General features: G+C 52.7%; 1 protein-coding gene across 9 annotated transcripts in view; it reads right to left on the bottom strand.

Moving 5' to 3' along the window:
- Positions 1-1,392: 1,392 nt before the first annotated feature.
- PRKCZ (protein kinase C zeta) overlaps positions 1,393-20,023 on the bottom strand; it is an 86,382-nt gene continuing 67,751 nt past the window's right edge. For all 9 annotated transcript variants that reach the window (XM_053575213.1, XM_053575214.1, XM_053575218.1 and 6 more), the window contains 11 exons: positions 19,908-19,960; positions 18,200-18,388; positions 12,952-13,049; positions 10,470-10,556; positions 8,265-8,400; positions 8,079-8,166; positions 6,366-6,485; positions 5,761-5,840; positions 5,277-5,366; positions 2,087-2,202; positions 1,393-1,866 (listed from right to left, as the gene is read on the bottom strand). In XM_053575213.1, the coding sequence (XP_053431188.1) occupies positions 1,779-1,866; positions 2,087-2,202; positions 5,277-5,366; positions 5,761-5,840; positions 6,366-6,485; positions 8,079-8,166; positions 8,265-8,400; positions 10,470-10,556; positions 12,952-13,049; positions 18,200-18,388; positions 19,908-19,960 (1,145 nt within the window). In that variant the 3' untranslated portion in view covers positions 1,393-1,778. The remainder of the gene's footprint in view (positions 1,867-2,086; positions 2,203-5,276; positions 5,367-5,760; positions 5,841-6,365; positions 6,486-8,078; positions 8,167-8,264; positions 8,401-10,469; positions 10,557-12,951; positions 13,050-18,199; positions 18,389-19,907; positions 19,961-20,023) is intronic.

The following is a 20,023-nucleotide window of genomic DNA, read 5'->3' as shown; positions in this document are numbered from 1 at the left end:
GGCCCCTTCCTCCTGAGGTTGGGTCCCAGCAGCTCTGTTCCCCACAACCCCCAGACCAGGGCTGGGCCACCTGGCAAGATCCACTGGCTGACCCAGGGCCCTTCTCTGCAGTTCCTACCTCAGTCTTTGCTATTAAGTCCTACTGGTTGGAATGGGGGTGTTGGTTGAAGGGCATCCCCAAGCTCTACAAACATAGCTATGCTGCCCTGAAGCCCAAGCTGAGGGGGCGTCCAGACCTGCATCACCCAGCCGGCCTTGGGCAGCTGAGATGAGGGATCAGAGGAGCACCTGGTGTTCTTATTCCAGCAGCCCAGGGCCTGGTTATGAATCTGTCACATCCTGTTCAGTGCCTGGCGTGGTCAATACCCTGAGAATCTGAGTGTTGGGAGATGGAGGCAGGACCACAGCAGCAGCCTCACTGCTTTTATTTTTTTTTTTACTGTCACCTCCCCCAAACACCAACTGCCAGGAGGAGTGAGGCAGCCCTGGCATGGCACTCGGGCCTCATGCCACCCTCAAGGAGGCTCGGGGCCTCTGTGCCCAGCTGAGGGGGCCAGTGCCATTTCCATGTGTACACAGCAGGTCTGGCTCAGAGGGACAAGGGGCCCTGTCATGGTACAGTGTGGTCCCCTCCCCCAGGGGAGCTCAGAAAATGGCTCCTACCACCCCTGGTATGTGAAGAGCTTACCGAAACCCCAGTGACTCTCTAGAGCCTTCAGTTTAGCTCTGTGCAGCTGTCCCTTCCTCTGGGAGGACGAGGGAGTGACAGGTGTGACTGCCGGTGCAGGTGTGTGCTACCAGGAAGGCCAGCATGACCGTGGATATCCTAGATTTACTGTCTGACTTTAAGGCTGGGGTCCACCATACACATATCTTTTAAAATTTCCCAATTCTGAGTATTATATTACTGATAAAAATATTTTCCAAAAATCTAATACATAACACAAGACATCATGGAGGCACTGCTCAGTGTTTTCAGAAATATATTTTGTGCAGATTTAATTTTCAATTTTTCTCTTTTTGGTCTACTGGTGCTTTGGTAAGCAATGTTTTAGAATCTCTATAATCCAATTTCCCTCCTGAGTCCCACGAGCCAGTCAGGACCAGTGCTGCCCATCTGGTTAAGGTGTTCCATCCTCAGACCGTGGTGGCCAGCCACATGCTCGGTGGGAAAATACTTGTTAAATATTAACAATAGGAACTTACCGGGCTTTAGAAAATGTTCCGAATCCATAAAAATTCTTCGTTGCAGTGTATCCCTGTAGGCACTTAAACCCCTACCCCCACCCCACACTCTTGACTGCTCATAAACACGGCTCCTCCTCACGTGTGGGTGCGTCTGGGACCGGGCAGGTGCCACTCACGGAAAAAAGGCATCAGAGGGAAGCTTCGACATCACCGGTACATTTTATTCCTCGGGACATTACAAGCTAACTTTCCTGGTGGAGCAGGTCAGTGCATCGAGTTCTGTTTTCTGCCGAAAATGTGCACCTTCAAAACTGTGTGACAGCCCCCTCTGACAGGGTCACCTTGGGTCCTCCGAGACACAGGCACAGGCAGCAAATTCCTCCAGCACTAAGCCAGCCTGTCCGGGCCCAGATTCGAGAGAATGTTCTGCTCCGAGAAGTGCCCGCTGGACACTTCCCTTTGTGGCCTCAGAGGCACGCGTCCTTCCCAGGCTGCCCTTGGAGCCTGTGCCCAGCCTGGCATGCATATGCTGTGGTTAAGGGTAAAGTTAAAGGGTCAGTCACGTGCGTCCATGACACAGACACATGTCCTCACACGGACTCCTCGGTGGACAGCAGTAACGGGTTGATGTACTCAAAGCCTTCAAACTCAGATTGGTCGATTCTCTTGATGACGTCCCTGCAAGCAAAGTGAGGACAGAGGAAGAGCCGCGGCCAGGGCTCCCTCCCCTTCTGCACCTAGGGGCAACTCCTACCACAGGGCCACAGGCGGGACGGTCGCCCAGCAGCCCAAGGTGCTGGGCCTGCGTGGGGCTCTCCCTAGACACTCTGCCTGGGCGTTTGCCAGCGAAGGACAGGGCGCCCTGACCCTCACCTGGCCCCCAGCCTGCAGGACTTACTCGTCGTCGGGAGTCAGCTGCACGGGCTCGCTGGTGAACTGCGTGTCAAAGTTGTCCAGTCCATAGTCGTCAGTTATCTGCGGCTGAAAGGGAGGGAGGGCCTGCTTCTTCTCCAGCTTGGAAAGACAATGCAAGAAGGGGCAGCTCAGCACAATGCACCAAAGTCAGTTTTTTGCATGTACTTAAATCACGAAATAGGAAGAAACAGCATTTCCTGCCTTGGATTTGAATGCCAAATTTTTTTTTCTTAAAAATACAGAAAATAGGCTCAGCACCTGTGGCTCAAGCAGCTTAGGCGCCAGCCACATACACCTGAGCTGGTAGGTTTGAATCCAGCCTGGGCCCGCCAAACAATGACAGCTGCAACCAAAAAATAGCTGGGCATTGTGGCTGGCGCCTATAATCCCAGCTACTTGGGAAGCGGAGGCAGGAGACTCACTTGAGCCCAGGAGTTGGAGGTTGCTGTGAGCTGTGATGCCATGGCACTCTACCCAGGGTGGCAGCTTGAGGCTCTGTCTCAAAAAAAAAAAAAAAAAAGGGGGGGCAGAAAATAACCACAGTCAGAAAAATTCTACTTGAGCCAGGCGCAGGGACCTAACGCCTATAATCCCAGCACTCTGGGAGGCTGAGGCAGGAGAATTGCTTCAGCTTAGGAGTTCAATACCAGCTTGAGCAAGAGAGAAACCCCATCTCTACTAAAAATAGAAAAACTAGCTGGGGCTTGGTGTCTGTAGCACAGTGATTACGGTGCCGGCCACATGCACTGAGGGTGGCGGGTTCAAACTTGGCCTAGGCCAGCTAAACAACAGCAGCAACAAAAAAATAGCCAGGTGTTATGGCAGGCGCCTGTAGTCCCAGCTACTTGTGAGGCTGAGGCAAGAGAATCACTTAAGCCCATGAGTTTGAGGTTGCTGTGAGCTGTGATGCCACAGCACTCTACGAAGGGTGACATAGAGAGACTCTGTCTCAAAAAGTAAAAACAAGCTAGGCACTGTGGCAGACTCAGCTACTTGGGAGGCTGATGCAGGAGATCACTTGAGCCTAAGAGTTTGAGGTTGCTGTGGCACTCTAACCGGGGTGATACAGTGAGACTCTGTCTCAATAAAAAATTAAAAAAGGCTTGGCACCCGTGGCACAGTGGTTATGGCACCAGCCACATACATTGAGGGCAGTGGGTTCAAACCCAGCCCAGGCCAGCTATACGACAACGACAGCTGCAACAAAAAATAGCCAGGTGTTGTGGCGGGCACCTGCAGTCCTAGCTACTTGGGAGGCTGAGGCAAGAGAATCGCTTAAGCCCAGGAGTTTGAGGTTGCTGTGAGCTGTGATGCCACAGCACTCTACCGAGGGCAAAATAGTGAGACTCTGTCTCAAAAAAAAAAAAAAATTCTACTTGAGCTGAAAAATGCCTGAAGTGCAGGCTGTGCTGGCTGCATCTCAGGGATGACATAAGAGCCTTGGCCACACACTCGGAAGCCTCCATGACATCCCAGGGGTCTGTGCCTGGAGTGCCTACTGCCACTTAACCAGCCAAACACATCTAGGGCCCTGATCAGAAAGGTGCTGGGACTCAGGCCAGGGCACCCTGCCCACACTGGTGCTAGATGAACCCCACAGAGGCCCTGCCCACAGGAGAGGGCCTTGGGGTGGATACCCCACTCCTGCTCCATGAGGACACCACACCTCTCAGCACCTCGACCTTAGACTCCTAGCCTGTGGCAGTGAGGCAAACTTCTGCTCCAAGGTGCCCAGGCCCAGGTGTCCTGGGTCAGCACCCAGGATGGCAACACTTGCTCTCATGTCCTGGGTGCAGGCCCTGCTCAGTCCTGTGATAGGACTGACCATTCTTTAGCTAAGGTTGACGTGTGAGGAGAGAATCTGCCCCACCTGAGGAGCCACTGCCAAGCAGGCTGGAGCGCAGGAGGATGTCATATCCAGTCAGCTGCCTTCCGTGCCAGCCACACGAGGCTGGACGGTAAGTAAGTGCAGGCCAGGAGCCGGCCCCCCTGCCGGCAGAGCAGCCTAGTTCCTGCCATGTCACCAGGTCACCTGGGGGCTGCCGCCTGCCCTCTGGAGGACCTGAAAGAGCTCTAGCTCTGACATGCCCCACCTGTGTGGCCATCCCTGTTCAAGAAGCTGGACCAGAACATGAAAGGGTCTGTTTGCCTCTGCTCCCCAGCCTCCCTCTCCATGTTGGGGCCTGGAGTGGTCACAGATACCAACTATATCAAAAACCAGATTGGAAATGGAGTATTTTAAAAATCCCTGCACCTTTCTAAAGACCTATAAAAGAAACATAAATTCTACTAATGACATCGGTAGAAGAAATTAGAATATCACAGAAATAGACAAATTCTCCCCAAATAAGGCCAGGTCAGGGACATGGTGCCTGAGGGCCACATCACCAGCAGCCTCCATGGCCAGGTCACCAGGGGGAGGGGACACATTGTTTTTTGTTGCTAACATGATGCCAGAGGACAGGAGGGATGGGGCTGTCCGGGTAGGCAGAGTGGAGTGCCTGTGTGCCCTGGAGCACCCTGCGGGGCTGGGCGGGGCAGGGCTAGGGCAGGCCACATCCCAGGCAGGGCTATGGGGACACAGATATTCCCTTCCTTCACAAGTCATCTATATTTTATGTCAGCATGAAATATCTTCTGATAAAAAGTGAAAGAGGAGGCTGGGCATGGTGACTTGGCCCCATAACCCTAGTACTTTAGGGGGCTCCATGAGCCCAGAAGTTCAAGACCAGCCTGAGCAACATAGTGAGATCCTATCTCCACAAAAAATTTTTAATTAGCCCAGAGGCTGGGCGCAATGGTTCATGCCTATAATCCCAGCACTTTGGGAGGCTGAGGCAAGTGGATTACCTGAGCTCAGGTTTGAGAGATCAGCCTAAACAAGAGCAAGACTTCTTCTCTACTAAAAATAGAAAAAAATCCAGCTGTGCGTAGAGATACATAGTTGTAGTCCCAGCTACCTGGGAGGTTGAGGCAAGAGAATTGCTCAAGCCCAGGAGTTTGAGGTTGCTGTGAGCTATAATGCCACAGCACTCTACCCAGGGTGACAGAGTGAGACTGTCTCAAAAACATACCCCCAAACCAAAGAACTAATTAAAAAAAATAACCAGCCCAGTGTAGTGGTGCGTGCCTGTGGTCCCAGCTACTCAGTGTGAAGAGCTGTGATGCTTTACCAGATCCCAGTCTATGCTGCGGAAGAAGGCGTGAGACTTGATGTCAGAAAATCCAGTTTGTGGCCGGCAGCCAAGCCTCTCTTTGGGGTCCTGGGGGTTAGAGTAGAAATAAGGACAAGTCAGCCCCAAGCAAAGAAGCCCCCGGTTTGTACCCCCTCGGCAGGGAGACCCTGCTCCCACCCAGGGAGGCCTCTCGTGCTCTGACCCGCCTGGTGACACTCATTCCCTTCACTGGAAACTCGTTCCCCCAGCGTTAAGCTCTTCTTCATTCAGTTCTTCTTGGGCATAATTTCTCATTATTTTATTTGGTTAAGTATGAATAAAAATGGATGATTCCCAGAATGCAGAACTTAAATACAGAAGCAGAAATTTAAACCCGCTTGCTGGATATGTGACAGGTGAACCCCTGCCCTGCTGACACTGTTAAGACAAAGCTCTTGAAACCACAAACATGACACTTGTCACCGTGGCTGAAGGCGTGTACCTTATTCAAAAATCCTTTTAAAACATGGGAGGCTTTGACGGAGAGGAACCGCGGGATCCGGATCGGCTTCTCCAGGATGACTGCAAGGACAGGAGCCTGGTGAGAACACAGCTGTGCGTGTCTGCTTTGCCCAGCGGCCTGCCCGGACCTCTGGCTTGTGACCTTCGAGCTCCCTTCCCACACCCCAGCAAGACCCACGACCCCAAGACCTGCCAAGTCCTCCCTGGGGCCTCCTGGGTGCATGTGGCCGCACGTTTTGTGTGACTGTGCATGAAAGCCCCCTCTGTCCGCTGTGGGTACATGGACACCCCTGCACACTGGCCACCAGAGGGAACCACAGGGGCAACCAGGACCCCACTGAGCACAGCCCTCCCCAGTGCAGAGGAAAGCGGGGACTAAATCAGATGGGCTCTCTTTCCCCACACGCACAGTGGGGGAGTTCCATTGCCCCACTGCACGGCCACCCTCTTCCCGAACACCTCGAGGGCTCCGGTGGGCTTCCCGTAGACTGCACCTGCCAGCCTGAGCCCTGCCCACACCTTGGGGAAGGGGGAAGACACTCCTCTGAGGCAATGAGACACAGAACGCACAGGCCGGCCACGCACCTTGGAAAAGGTAGTCCTCCGTGTTCATGTCTGGGTTGTCGGTGATGATGTCGAACGGAGAGCGTCCCGCCATCATCTCAAACATGAGGACCCCCAGTGCCCACCAGTCCACGCTGAACCCTGGGGGGAGCACACAGCTGTGACGCTGGGTGTGTGGCTACACAGGCCAAGGCAAGGCCAGCCTGTGTTTGCTGAGCTTGGGCAGGTGGGGTTGGTGTGAGTGTGATGAGCACAGAGGGTGTTAGGAGCGCCAGGCAACGGTGTGCAGCACAGCCCCGTACCCAGGCTGGGTCTCTGCGCCTTGTGGACGGGCCCAGTGCCTCCTTTGGGCGGCCTGTCCTCCCCTTCTTTCCTACTACAGAACTGTTCTTATTAACCACTGGGTAGGTTTCCTGGGTGTCACTGGGACTCTGATTCTGCTTGGGGCATCTCTGACCCTACCCCTATATATACGTAAAACTGACCTTCTGCTGCACATCTGCTTTAATATGCTAAGCTTGAAAAAGCCTTCCCTGAAATGACAAAAATACTTTCCCGTATTTTCTTTTCTTTCTTTTTTTATTTTTATTTTTAGAGACAGAGTCTCACTTTGTCACCCTGGGTAGAGTCCCGTGGCATAACAGCTCACAGCAACCTCCAACTCCTGGGCTTAGGCGATTCTCTTGTCTCAGCCTCCCGAGTAGCTGGGACTACAGGACCCCGTCACAACGCCGGGCTATTTTTTTGTTGTAGTTTGGCTGGGGCCGGATTCGAACTCACCACCTTCTGTATATGGGGCTGGCGCCCTACCCACTGAGTCACAGGCACCGCCCACTTTTCCTCTATTTTCTTCTACAATCATTACTTTGATTTTTTTCACATTCAAATAGTCAATCTGCTGGGACTATATTTTAGAGCACAGGGAAATGGGGGACTCTGACTTTAGTTTGCTGGAGGACGGCCATCTGCTAGCTCCTGTGTGAGACGTGGGCTGTGTTCCATCTTTGCTCCTGACCACCAATTTCCTCTGGCCACAGAGTGACTCCGTAGAAGCAGCTTCCCAGCAGCCCAGTTACCCCAGTGGGTGATGCCCACACTGCCCACCCCGAGCCCATGTTAGTGGCACACAAAATGTGCGAAACACTTGATACATGTTTCTGACATACTTCATTGGAAACACCAAGACGTAAAAGTGGCTGGGTGTACAGACTCCTGTGCGACACAGGAACGCAGGTGCACAGCACAGCACATGCACATATGTCTGTGCAACGTGTGCAGCATGCACAGGCACACACAGACGCACGCTGTGTCCCCTGTCTACTATTTCACACCCACAGCAGGAAGAACGGTTGCAGGGTGCCTTCCTGCTGAGGGGGCTCAGGGCCTGAAGGACACTCTGCCATCAAGGCTGCACCTGGCTCCCCCGACAGCCACACCGGGACAGGCTCCCCACCTGCATCTTCCTCCTCCCTGCCCTTGGGTTCCTCTTGGGACCCCACCCACATCCCGCACCAGCATACTGGAAGACAGGCCGGTCCAACACGGGGCTCGGAGAGAGTCAGGGTGCCTGTGAGAGACCCCGCACAGCTCCCCAGGTGGCAGGGCGGGGCCCCTGAGCCCTTGTTGCAGACCCTTGGCAGAGTGGGCCCCAGGCAGACCCTGCCTCCCACCCTCCCAGCTCCGAGGGCCGGCCATTCCCCACCACACCTGCCCTGTGTCCCACATGGCCCTCACCATACTCCTCTCCCCGCAGGATTTCAGGGGCGATGTAGTTTGGGGTTCCACAGAAGGTGCTTGTCGTGTCACCAGGGCCTAGGCCTTCCTGTGGGGACAGAGTTGCCAGGAGGGTGGGGTCACAGACACACCCCCACAGTGGGAGGGAGGGGCCAGCCTTGGCGCTGTCTGGCCGGAGCTGCCCACCTTGCACATGCCGTAGTCTGTCAGCTTGATGTGCCCGTCGGCATCGAGGAGGACGTTGTCCAGCTTCAGGTCCCGGTAGATGATCCCTCTCTCATGCAGGAAGTTGAGAGCAATGCAGATCTCAGCAGCATAGAACCTGGGGCAGGGATGACACCACACTGTCAGCAGAGCAGGTGGCAGCCTGCACAGGCTCCAGCGAACAGCTCTAGCCAGAGGAGCCTGCCCACCCCACTGGCCTCCTACTACGGGTCTTCCCGAGGACAAGGTGCAGGGTTTTAAAATCAAGTGTGTGGCCACAAGATGCAAATGGATGCTCAACATAGAGGGAAATGTAGAACAGAGCTATGAGGAGATCCCATCTTGCCCCATCAGGAAAACAGAAAGTAACAGGCTGAAGGAGGTGGAGAAACGGAACCTGTCGGGTGCTGCTGGAGGAACGTGTATAGTACAGCTCCATGGGAATCAGCACGGTTGCTCTTCAGAAAAACTGAGGAGGGATGTGGCAGCCATGCGTCTGGGCGTCTACCCCAGAGAGCTGGTCACGGTCTCAGAGATCACCTGCACACCGTGTTCACAGCAGCACCATCCACACATCCAGAAGGTGAAAGCAACCCAAGGGTCCACTGATGCAAGTAAGGACAGACCAAATATGGTCCAAACGTACAACAGGGTATTTACCACTCAGCCTTAGAAAGGAAGGGAATCCTGACCCGCTACGACACGGATGACCCTAAGGACGTTATGCTCAATGCCACCAGCCAGACACGAAGGACACACAGCGTGAGACCCTCACACGTGGCCCCAGAACCGTCACATCCACAGAGACAGAAGTAGGAGGAGACGGGGGGCTGTGGGGAGGTCAGTGTTTCTTTTTTTTTTTCTTTTGAGACAGAGTCTCATTATGTCACCCTGGGTAGAGTGCTGTGGTGTCACAGCTCACAGCAACCTCAAACTCTTGGGCTCAAGTGATCCTCTTGCCTCAGCCTCCTGAGTAGCTGAGACTACAGGCGCCTACCACAATGCCTGGATATTTTTTTTTGGTTTGTTTGTTTAGCAGGCTAGGCTGGGATGGAATCCTCCAGACCTGGTGCATGTGGCTGGCACCCTAACCACTGAGCGACAGGCACCGAGCTGGGACAATGTTTCATTTGAGGAGGATGGAAGTGACCTGGAGATGACGGTGCGAATGTCCTGAGCCCTTGATGGTTAGAACAAGGAGTTGCATGTTGTATTTTCCCACAATTAAAAAAAATTAAGTGTGTGGGCTGTGTGCTGTTTTTGATTTATTGCCTACTTTTCCCCCAAAACAATCTAAAGTGATTCATAAACTGCATGGATTTTTTTTTTTTTAAGTGAGGAAAAGGGAAAACTGTGGGCAATAGGCAAGGCTGGACTTGAACAAGCCCCCGAGGACCCAGGCTGTGGGCAGGGTGATGGGGATGAGCCTGGGTGACGTCAGAGGTGAAAAGAAAGGATAGATGTCCTTCAAAGTCACTTTAAAGAGAAACTGTGAGGCCAGACATGGTGGCTCACTCCTGTAATCCCAGCACTCTGGGAGGCTAAGGTGGGAGGATCGCTTGAGGCCTTGAGTTGAAGACCAGCCTGGGCAACATATTGATACCCCATCTCTACTAAAAATATAAGAAATAGCTGGGCATCGTGGCAGGTGCCTGTAGGGCCAACTACTCAGGAGGCTGAGGCAGGAGGATTGCTTAAGCCCGGAGTTTGAGGTTGCTGTGAGATATGATGACACCACTGCACTCTAGCCTGCACAAAGGAAAGTTGTGACATTTTTCTCCCAATGTTGAGAAAACACCTGTTATGCTTCATACCCCTTGGTAAGTTAAAAACTTCCTATTCTGAAAACAGAGGATAAACCAAGGCAGCGCCATTATAACAATAAAACAACCCCATAAATCCCCCATTTTCCCTGCATGAGGTATAATTCTGTCTAGAGGGTCGGGGTCCAGTGGGCTGTTTCTGAGGCACTGTAACTCAAAGACACACCCAAAATGTGGAATTTGTAACATTGTGGGACATGATAATGCCTCTTTGCCACTTGTCCCTCAAACTTCACTTTCAATTCGCTACTGACCTCCTAAAGAAGGTCCCCGTGTCTGCTCACATGTGACCTGAGCCCGCCTGTCACAGCTTCCACCTGGCCTGGTTCCCACATGGTCAGGGCCCACCTGGCCTGGCACCCACCTGGCGTGCTCCTCCGGCAGCTTCCTCTGTCTCTGCATGTGGAACATGAGGTCCCCCCCATTGACGTATTCTATGACCAGGAACAACCTGAGGAGAGAGGTGTGTTGGCAGGGGGAACTCTCTGCAGCAGAGTCAGCCTCTCTTAGTACAAGGAGTTGGAAAGAAGCCGTTCCGGAATGAATGCTTTCCAGGAAGTTCCCTCTTGCAGAGGCCTGCATGGAACACGGGGTGGGGGGCAAAGAGCTGTGGGTACCCCCTGGAGTCAGAGAGGGGCTGATGTAGGCAGGCAAGTGCCCAGGTTGGGGGTGGTGGGGGGAAATCATGTGGGACACCGTCTGGCAGTTGACAGCTCTTGGCCACTGTGTCCAGGTGGACCCCAGGAAGGGAAGGGCAGGAGGCCCAGGAGTGGAAGGCAGATGGGGCTCAGGCCAGGGGCGGGGCTAGGCAGAGGTGGGCACCTGGGAAAACAGGAGCTGGTGGGAGTCTGGGTCAGAGCCCAGACTGTTTCCAGTGTGGACAGCACCACAGACTGCGAGTCCTGGCCCAGCCATGGTGTGTCTGATGCCCCCAGCCCTCCAAGTGGACAGAGCAGGGGGTGTGGGGTCAGGCTTTCAGGTTTCATCATCACAATTGCACGCAAAGAACTGGCATCCAGGGATGCCACCTTGACTACTCGCGGGGCCAAATGCATCTTAACACAATCAACCGTATGGCTCCTTTTACTTATCTTTCCCGTACTTGATGAGATTCAATTTCCAAAATTAAGTTCACACACAATTTCCCAGAAATACCCTGCTGAGGGCACTTGACCAGTTTTTAGGTCAAGGCTCCTCTGGCTCCAGAGATGTCCCTTTGCCTCTGGAATATCCTCAGCGAGTAGGGAGTGAGTGAGGGACGGGCAGATCACGTCCACGCACTTCCCCAGTGCCAGAGTCTGGCATGGTTCACTAGTACGTAAGCGCTATGCCCCTGCCCTCCCTACATCTGGGGTTGGGGCAGAGGACGATTGCTACAAGCACTGAAATGACTACAGGTCACCTAGGAGGTTTTCAGACATGTGTTTAGACTAGAAGCAGCTCCTAGGTACATGCGCAGGTCCCAACACACACACACACACACACACACACACACAGGCCTGAGCACCCAGTAAGCACCCCGGCATTTGCACTTGGCCAGTTGGGGCCAGGGCACCATCCCAAGGGGACACGACACTTGGGAGTGGGGCTGGATGTGCCTTTTTCATCTTCCTGCCCCTGAAGCATGTGCTTTGGGAATTCTGCAGTAACTTCAACTGGCTGTAGCTGCTTGTTTCTGAACCCAGTCCTCCTGGAATGGGAGCTCAGCCTCACTCTCTACTGTGCCTGCGGCACCCATGTGTGGGCGAGGCCGTGCAGCCCATTAGGCCACTCGTGCCAAGTGTGGCCTGAGCTTGACCCTGCCTTCCCTCACAGGAAGGGTGTTCTGTGAAAGTCACCCAAAAACATTACTCGAAAAGGTTTTTTTTTTTTTTTTTTTGTGGTTTTTGGCCGGGGCTGGGTTTGAACCTGCCACCTCCAGCATATGGGACCGGTGCCCTACTCCTTGAGCCACAGGCACCGCCCTCGGAAAGGTTTTTAAAAGGATTTATTCAGGCCGGATGCAATGGCTCATGCCTGTAATCCTAGCACTCTGGGCGGTGGAAGCGGGTGGACTGCTTGAGCTCAGGACTTCGAGACCAGCCTGAGCAAGAGCGAGACCCCATCTCTACTAAAAAATAGAAAAACTAGCTGGACACTGTGGTGGCCACCTGTAATCCCAGCTACTTGGGAGGCTGAGGCAGGAGGATCACATGAAACCAGGAGTTTGAGGTTGCTGTGAGCTGTCATGCCACAGCACTCTGCCCAGGGGAACAGAGTGAGACTCTGTTTCAAAAAATATATATGTATTTAAAACTCTTAGAGTGACATCAAAGCATAGGACTGATATTTTTTGCAACTACCAGGAATTTCATACCCCCAGGGGTGGCTCCCACCAGACCACTCCCAACATATCCTGAGAGATGCTTCCAGGAGCCTGCTGGAGCCTGCTCACTCTTGGCCTCGTCCACAAGCACAGAAATTGGATTTTATCCCAGAAGCAACTGGGAAAGTAATCAGCGGAGCTTTGGAGCAGGAGAAAGACACCTCACATGTGTGTTCTGTACATGCGACTTAGTTCTAACGTGAGGAAATCCACGTCGTCAGGAATCCCTAAATTCAGAAGTCTATCTCTCTCACTCACCCGGGGGCCCCAGCACCTGACTCAATGCCTGCATTTGATAAATATTTCATAAGCAGAATTAAATACCTTACGTTCAGATTATTAATTTATCTACTATGATACCAGCCAATGAGAGCAACATGGAGAACCTCCCAGAAGACAGCTGACACCTCAGGCCAGACATGCTTCCTGAGCTTCAAATCCTAAGTAAGCAGAACATCAGGAACACCTTGCTTTTCCTTACCGACTTGTCGTCTGGAAGCAGGAGTGTAAGCCGACCAGGAAGGGGTTGCTGGATGCCTGCTCAAACACATGCTTCTCTGTCTGTACCCAGTCGATGTCCTGAAATAGAAACCAGGGCATGTTAATGAGGCTCCTGAACACTCTTCACTGGCATCCTGGGGAAGGGGGAGGCAGGAGAGGAAAGTCTTTCTTCTCTGCTTTTGGGAAGACAATGCAGAGAGAAGATGTATTAGGGAATGCATCGTTACCACTGTCTCCACCCACCCCCATGCCCACTCCCACCACCATCATCCATCCAACCCACATCCACCTCCATCACCATCATCACTGCCATCAATCATCCATCCACCCCACATCCACTTCCTCCACCTCCACCACCATCATCACCCTCAATCATCCATCCACCCCACCTCTACCACTACCATCATCACCACCATTGATCATCCATCCACCCCACCTCCACTACCATCATTAGCACCATCAATCATCCATCCACCCCACCTCCACCATCATCAGCACCATCATCATCACCATCAATTATCCATCAGCACCATCAATCATCCATTCACCCCACCTCTACCACCACCATCATCAGCACCATCATCATCACCCTCAATCATCCATCCACCCCACCTCCATCACCATCATCACCATCATCATCACCCTCAATCATCCATCCACCCCACCTCTACCACCATCATCACCCTCAATTATCCATCCACCCACCTCTACCACCACCATTGATCATCCATCCACCTCACCTCCACCACCATCATCGGCACCATCTTTTTTTTTTGTGATTTTTTGGCCAGGGCTGGGTTTGAATCTGCCACCTCCGGCATATGGGACCGGCACCCTACTCCTTAAGCCACAGGCACTGCCCATCATCGGCACCATCAATCATCCATCCACCCCACCTCCACCACCATCATCGGCACCATCAATCATTCATCCACCCCACCTCCACCACCATTGTTATCACCATCATCACCACCATTGATCATCCATCCACCCCATCTCCACCATAATCATCACCACTATCAATCATCCATCCACCCCACCTCCACCACCATCATCGGCACCATCAATCATCCATCCACCCCACCTCCACCACCATTGTTATCACCATCATCACCACCATTGATCATCCATCCACCCCATCTCCACCATAATCATCATCACTATCAATCATCCATCCACCCCACCTCCACCACCATTGTTATCACCATCATCACCACCATTGATCATCCATCCACCCCATCTCCACCATAATCATCATCACTATCAATCATCCATCCACCCTACTTCTACCACCATCACAATCATCATCATCGTCTTTATTTTCACCATAACCATCATCACCATTGTCATCATCATCACCATCACTATTAATCGTCCATCTATCCCTATCTCTACTACCATCACCACCATAATCACCATCACTATCGCCATCATAGTCATCAATGCTACCACCACCATAATCACAACCATCATCACCATCATCACCACCATCATCATCACTGCCAAAACCACCAGCTCTGTAGTATGGTGACCTCTAGCTCTGGGTTTTCTAAGAGTTGCCTCACATATTCCCCACAAGAGTTTGGGGAGGGAGGTATTATCATCACCACTCAAGGCACAAGGAAACTGAGGGCAGAGGGTTAAGCCAGTTCTCTGAGGTCCCACAGCTACTGAGAGGTAAGCTGGCTCCAGTCCTATACCCAGCTCCAGAGCATGGCCCCATCACAGGTCTGCCTCCCTTCCATTTCTTGGAGCTCAATAAATGCTATGAGATCAGGGTCAATTTCAGAGTCACCAGGATTCCACAGCACCAATCAGCCCCATCCCAGAAAGCAGAGCTGGACGAAGCCCCAAGTTTTTCTAGGTCACCCCGTGTCTTAGGGGTTAAGAAGATGAGAGGGAAAGGTATGTGTTCCAAACAGTCCTGCCTTCTCTGGAGGGGTGCTGGAAACAGATCAGCAAACTCTTAGTGGTATCTATCTAGTGAACCCCTAAGGGCCTGCAGTCCCGCCTCCAGGCTCTGTCTTCAGTGACCTTCCCAAGAGACTGGGGGTGGCTTCAGAAGCCCTTTCTCTGGCCTTGTCTGCTCCCAGTGCTGACAGCTAGGGACCAGGTGGTTAGCTGTGACCCCTCTTTCCCATACCTACCTAAGGCCACAAGTACCCCTCACAGCAGCATCGTCCCCACTTTATCTCTGCAGGAACGTTGGTGTCTATCTCATTGTCGACAATTGGTCACCCAAACTGGAGAGGGAATGCCCAAGGGGAACCTGCTGTGTTCTAGGCACACCGGTGCTGCACCATGTGGGGCTGGTGCAGAGTCAGAGGGAAGGGGCTTCTCAAGTCCACCAAGAGAATACGAGGCAATTCTGGGCCTCCAGAGCATGGTCTCTTTTTTGGGAGAAAGAATTTGTTAGAAACTATCAAGCATTTGTTAGCCAGCATCAGCCAAGGAAGGGTAGCAGGAGGCTGTGCGGAGAGGGTCATGGGACTCTAGGAGCCTGGGGAGGCCTCATGGGTCACAGCCTCACATGTCCCCCGAGCCCTAGTTCTGAGCAAGCAAGGGCCTGAGGGTGGCAGGAGCCAACGGCATCTGTCAAGGCCATTTCAAAGCCACATCCAAGAGGCAGAAACCTAGGGAAGATCAGGGCAAGGAGGGTAGCAGAAGGCTTCCGGCCTGACTTGGGGCAGTAGGCAGCTTGTACCAGTGGCAGGGAGGACAGTGGTGGGGGCCCAGGCCTGGCCCAGCTGCATCATGTGTTAGGCTGCACTGGGGACACTGAGCACAGGGAAAGAGAACCACAGAGACAACTCAGCAACCCCTTTGTGCCTGTAAGGAGTGTCAGCATCTGGTGGTGCAGCGCTGTAGGTCTGGAGTCCATGGCTAGGATGTGGTGCCACCAGATACTAGTGTCTCCCACCAACAAACGCACACAAACCCACACACAAGCACACATGTGCACTCACACACATGCACACATATTCTATTTCCACTCTACAACCCCTAAAGCCACGTTCTTCTCAAGGAATGACCCCAAGTCCCCACCTCCCCACAGAAGATGTTGTGAAGCAATGACTGTTTTGAGCACTGTTTCTCTCAGGGCTCTGCAAAGTTGATCTCATACATTCTGTTAACTTCCCAGCTGGCCAGTGTGCCAGAAGGGGGTCTGGAGTACTCCCATGGCGCTGCTAACAGGGGTGCCACACTTCTCAGGGCCTCAGTGTCTTCCGCTGTGAGGATCTGACACCACTACTCACTTTTGAGCTCAGTGCTCAGGAAACGGGGCCAGCTGGGTAGTCTGTGCACTGCACAAATGCACCCGGCTGAGAGGGCAGGTGGAGCCCCAATCCAGCCCCAGCTCTGCCCTTTAGGGCTGAGCCTGGCTGGTGATGGGGTCCTGTGCCCCTGACTTAAGGGCACCAGGTGGTCCTGTTTGTAGCAGCATCTCAACGACAGCAGTGTCAGTGTTCTCTGCGTCTAAGATACAGACCTGCGTCCAGGTGTGAAGGCAAAGGTCAAAGCACACGGAGCCAGCAGGTGTGTGCACAGATGCTGGTCATCACAAGTCACTGGAGAAACACCGGTCAAGGCCACAGCCAGGTAGGAGGGTAACAATAAAGACTCCAACACAAGTAACAAGTCACCAAGCCTGTGCAGAAGCCGCGACCCTCGTGCATTACTGATGGGAATATAAAATGTGTGGCTGCTCCTCTGGAAAAAAGCCTGGCAGCTCCTCAGCAACTCAAACAGAGTATCAACAGATGACCCAGCAATTCCACTCCTGGGTACACACTCAAAAGAACTGAAAATGGGGTCGAACGAATGCTTGTGCACAAATGCTCACAGCAGCGCTAGTCACCACAGCCAAAAGGTAGAAACAACACACATTTTAATCAATAGGTGACTGGATAAGCAAAGGGTGTCCACAAAAAGGAACGAGGTCCTGACATGGCCACAATGGGGATGGACCCTGAAAACAAGCTGAGCCAAAGATCTGCCAGACGCAAAAGGCTACACAGGGCATGGCTCCGTTCATGTAAGTGTCCAGAGTAGGGGAGCCAAGGGACAGAAAGACTGGTGACTTCCGGAAGCTGCAGAGGAGAACGTACTCAGAGTGACTGTTGTGTAGCAAGGGGGTCTCCTTTGGGGCGATGGGAAAGTCCTGGAACCAGCCAGAGGTGATGCCTGCATGTCATACCAGTGTCCTAGATGCCACCAACGGCATACTCTCACATGGCTGAAATGAAAAATCTGATGTGTATTTTGTGCAATTATGTACAGTTAAAAAGAAAAGTACATGAAGTCAGAATTAAGATGTGAACAAATGAACCACTGATTCTGTAACTTCTTCCTCAGAGACAACAGGTGCGGGAAGCTTTGTGCATGACGCTGCCCCACCTCAGTTCTTCCCACAAAGCTGGGGCTGCATGTGGTGCCGGAGGGAACAGCAGCCCTGAGCCCCTCCTGGTTGTCCCCATCATGCCCTGCTCAGCCCAACTTGAGGGATTCACAAGCACAAGGAGAACCTCAAATTCAACTAGTCACACATGCAAAGCAGTATTTCAGACAGCCTACATACATGACAGTGTCCTGTAAGATTGTAATAGTTTTTTTTTTTTTGTCACCCAGACTAGTGTGCCGGGGTATCACAGCTCATGGCAACCTCAAACTTCTGGGCTCAAGCGATCCTTCTGCCTCAGCCTCCTCCTGTGCAGCTGGGACTACAGATGCCACCATGCCCCAATGACTTTTCTATTTTTAGTAGAGATAGGGTCTCGCTCTTGCTCAAGCTGGTCTCAAACTCTGGGATTGCAGGTGTGAACTGCCTGGCCTACAATACTCTTATTTTTAACCGTACCTTTTCTATGTTCAGACATTTGGGTACACAAACATTGCTGCTGTGTTACAACGGTCTACAGCATGGGTCACACCCTGGGAGCAGTGGGCTGGACCGGCTGCTGTATTTCAGTCCTCTCTGTGATGTCTGCACGACCAGACGGTCTAACGATGGATTACTCAGAACGTGTCCCTGTCGTTAGGCAATGCATGACTGTATTCTGACCTTGCAACTCCATAAATACAAGACTGGGACTCCCACTGCATCAATTCACCCATGAAAATCCACAGTAGTTATTAATCGGCCCTTGGATACCTTCCTCATGTACAGGCAAGCCTGGCTTGCGTGTCCCCGGGGACAGCACAGCAGCCTCGGTGAGAAGCAGGCTCACCTCGTCATCGTGGACTAGCTCCTTCTTCACCACCTTCATGGCATAGATCTGGTCATTCTTCTTTAGCCGCACCAGGAGGACCTTGGCATAGCTTCCACGCCCGATGACTCTGATCAGGTCGAAGTCCTGCAGCCCGAGCCCCTGAGAGATTTTGATCCCATCCATCCCATCAATAACTGGCTTGAGGTCCTGGGGGGAGAGGAAACCAGGGCCAGTGAGGACAGAGGGCCTGTGAGACTCAGAATCACCCCCTATCCTGAGCACAGCCAACCCCTCAGGGCTCAGAGCCCCACAATTCATAGTGTCCTGACTATACACCCTCCCTCGACGCCCACCTAAATCAAGACATAAAAACAAAGAGCTGACGTGGTATACTCTGAAGGCAGGCACGACCAAGCTGAAAGCTGAAAGCTCTACTTCCAAGGACTGTGCTTGGGTCACAAGATGCAGGTGGCCCCTCCATGTACAATGTGGGACACCCAGGACCACAGCCACACCCAGCCGGGCTGGAGAGGTGGCCACAGGGTCACACCCCCCAAGGCCATCTTAGCTGGGACCAGGAACGGCCTGGGCATGTGAGCACCCTCAGGGCCCTCCCTGGGAACCAGAGCACAACCAGCTAAGGCTGCCGAGATCTGCCAGACCACCCAGTGTTAGTAGAAAGACACCATGAAGGGGGGAGAGCAGGTTAGGGGCAGAAGCTCGCCTCCTGTGTTATTTCTCGTAAGGGCACTGTGGTGGTAGAAGGGGGTTGGTCTGTGGAGGAAAATGGGTTCTGCTTTTTGAGGCTCCTGCCTCCTTCAAGATACAGAGCAGCCAGGTAGGAGGAGTGAGCCCTGTGGCGGCACTGGTTGGTCTCTGGGGAGGCTGCGCCTTCCCAAGGTGCAGCTATTTCTTGGGGTTTTATGACCAGAGGTTGAGAGCACTAGGGTGAGCTCATCCTCCCTGTTTGGGGTTTATCATCCAGATCTGGCTGCAGACGGGAAGCCAGAAAAGAGTTTAAGTAGGGGAATGACATGAAGGGACAGAGGGCTTTCCAGGACAAGAAGGCCCATGAAGGCAAAAAAAGGAAGGCTTTTTTGCAGGCACAATTTGACAAAAATTGCAGTCCAAAACCTGGCCCTGTCACGGTGTCTGGCGCCTCTTGGTGGCCAGACCAGTTATAGGAGGGACTTTAACAAATGCAATCAGTGTAACCTAAATAATAAAAAGCGAAATAAAATAGGGCAGTGCCTGTGGCTCAGTGAGTAGGGTGCTGGACCCATATACTGAGGGTGGCAGGTTCAAATCTGGCCCTGGCCAAACTGCAACAAAAAAATGGCCAGGCGTTGTGGTGGGTGCCTGTAGTCTCAGCAACTTGGGAGGCTGAGGCAAGAGGATTATCTAAGTCCAGGAGTTGGAGGTTGCTGTGAGCTGTGTGACGCCACGACACTCCACTGAGGGCGATAAAGTGAGACTCTGTCTCTACCAAAAAAAAAATAAATAAATAAAACACCTAGTTCCCGGACCTACGGTGTGGTTGGATGCCGGGGAGACCACATAGCCTCAACCAGGATGTGCCCAGAGCCAGGCCTGAGAACAAGACCCAGATCCCACTGCTGGTCAGTGCCAACTGCGTAACATGTCCAGTCCTATCCACATTTTCATAACTGCCCCAGAAATGAGCTCATGAACTTTGGAAATTCAGTGAGGTATTTTACACACTCACCTCAGAATCATCTTTAATGTTGTCATGCTTCCGGGTTGAAGAAATGTAAGCAACTAGTAAAGAGAGGGAGGAAGAAAAGGACGTTACAGGTGTCGACACCACTGGCCCAAGAACAG

The sequence above is a fragment of the Nycticebus coucang genome, chromosome 22, assembly GCF_027406575.1.
Source record: "Nycticebus coucang isolate mNycCou1 chromosome 22, mNycCou1.pri, whole genome shotgun sequence".
Taxonomy (NCBI): Eukaryota; Metazoa; Chordata; class Mammalia; order Primates; family Lorisidae; genus Nycticebus; species Nycticebus coucang.
Note: the sequence above shows the minus strand (reverse complement) of the source record. Positions and strands in the feature narration are given on the sequence as shown.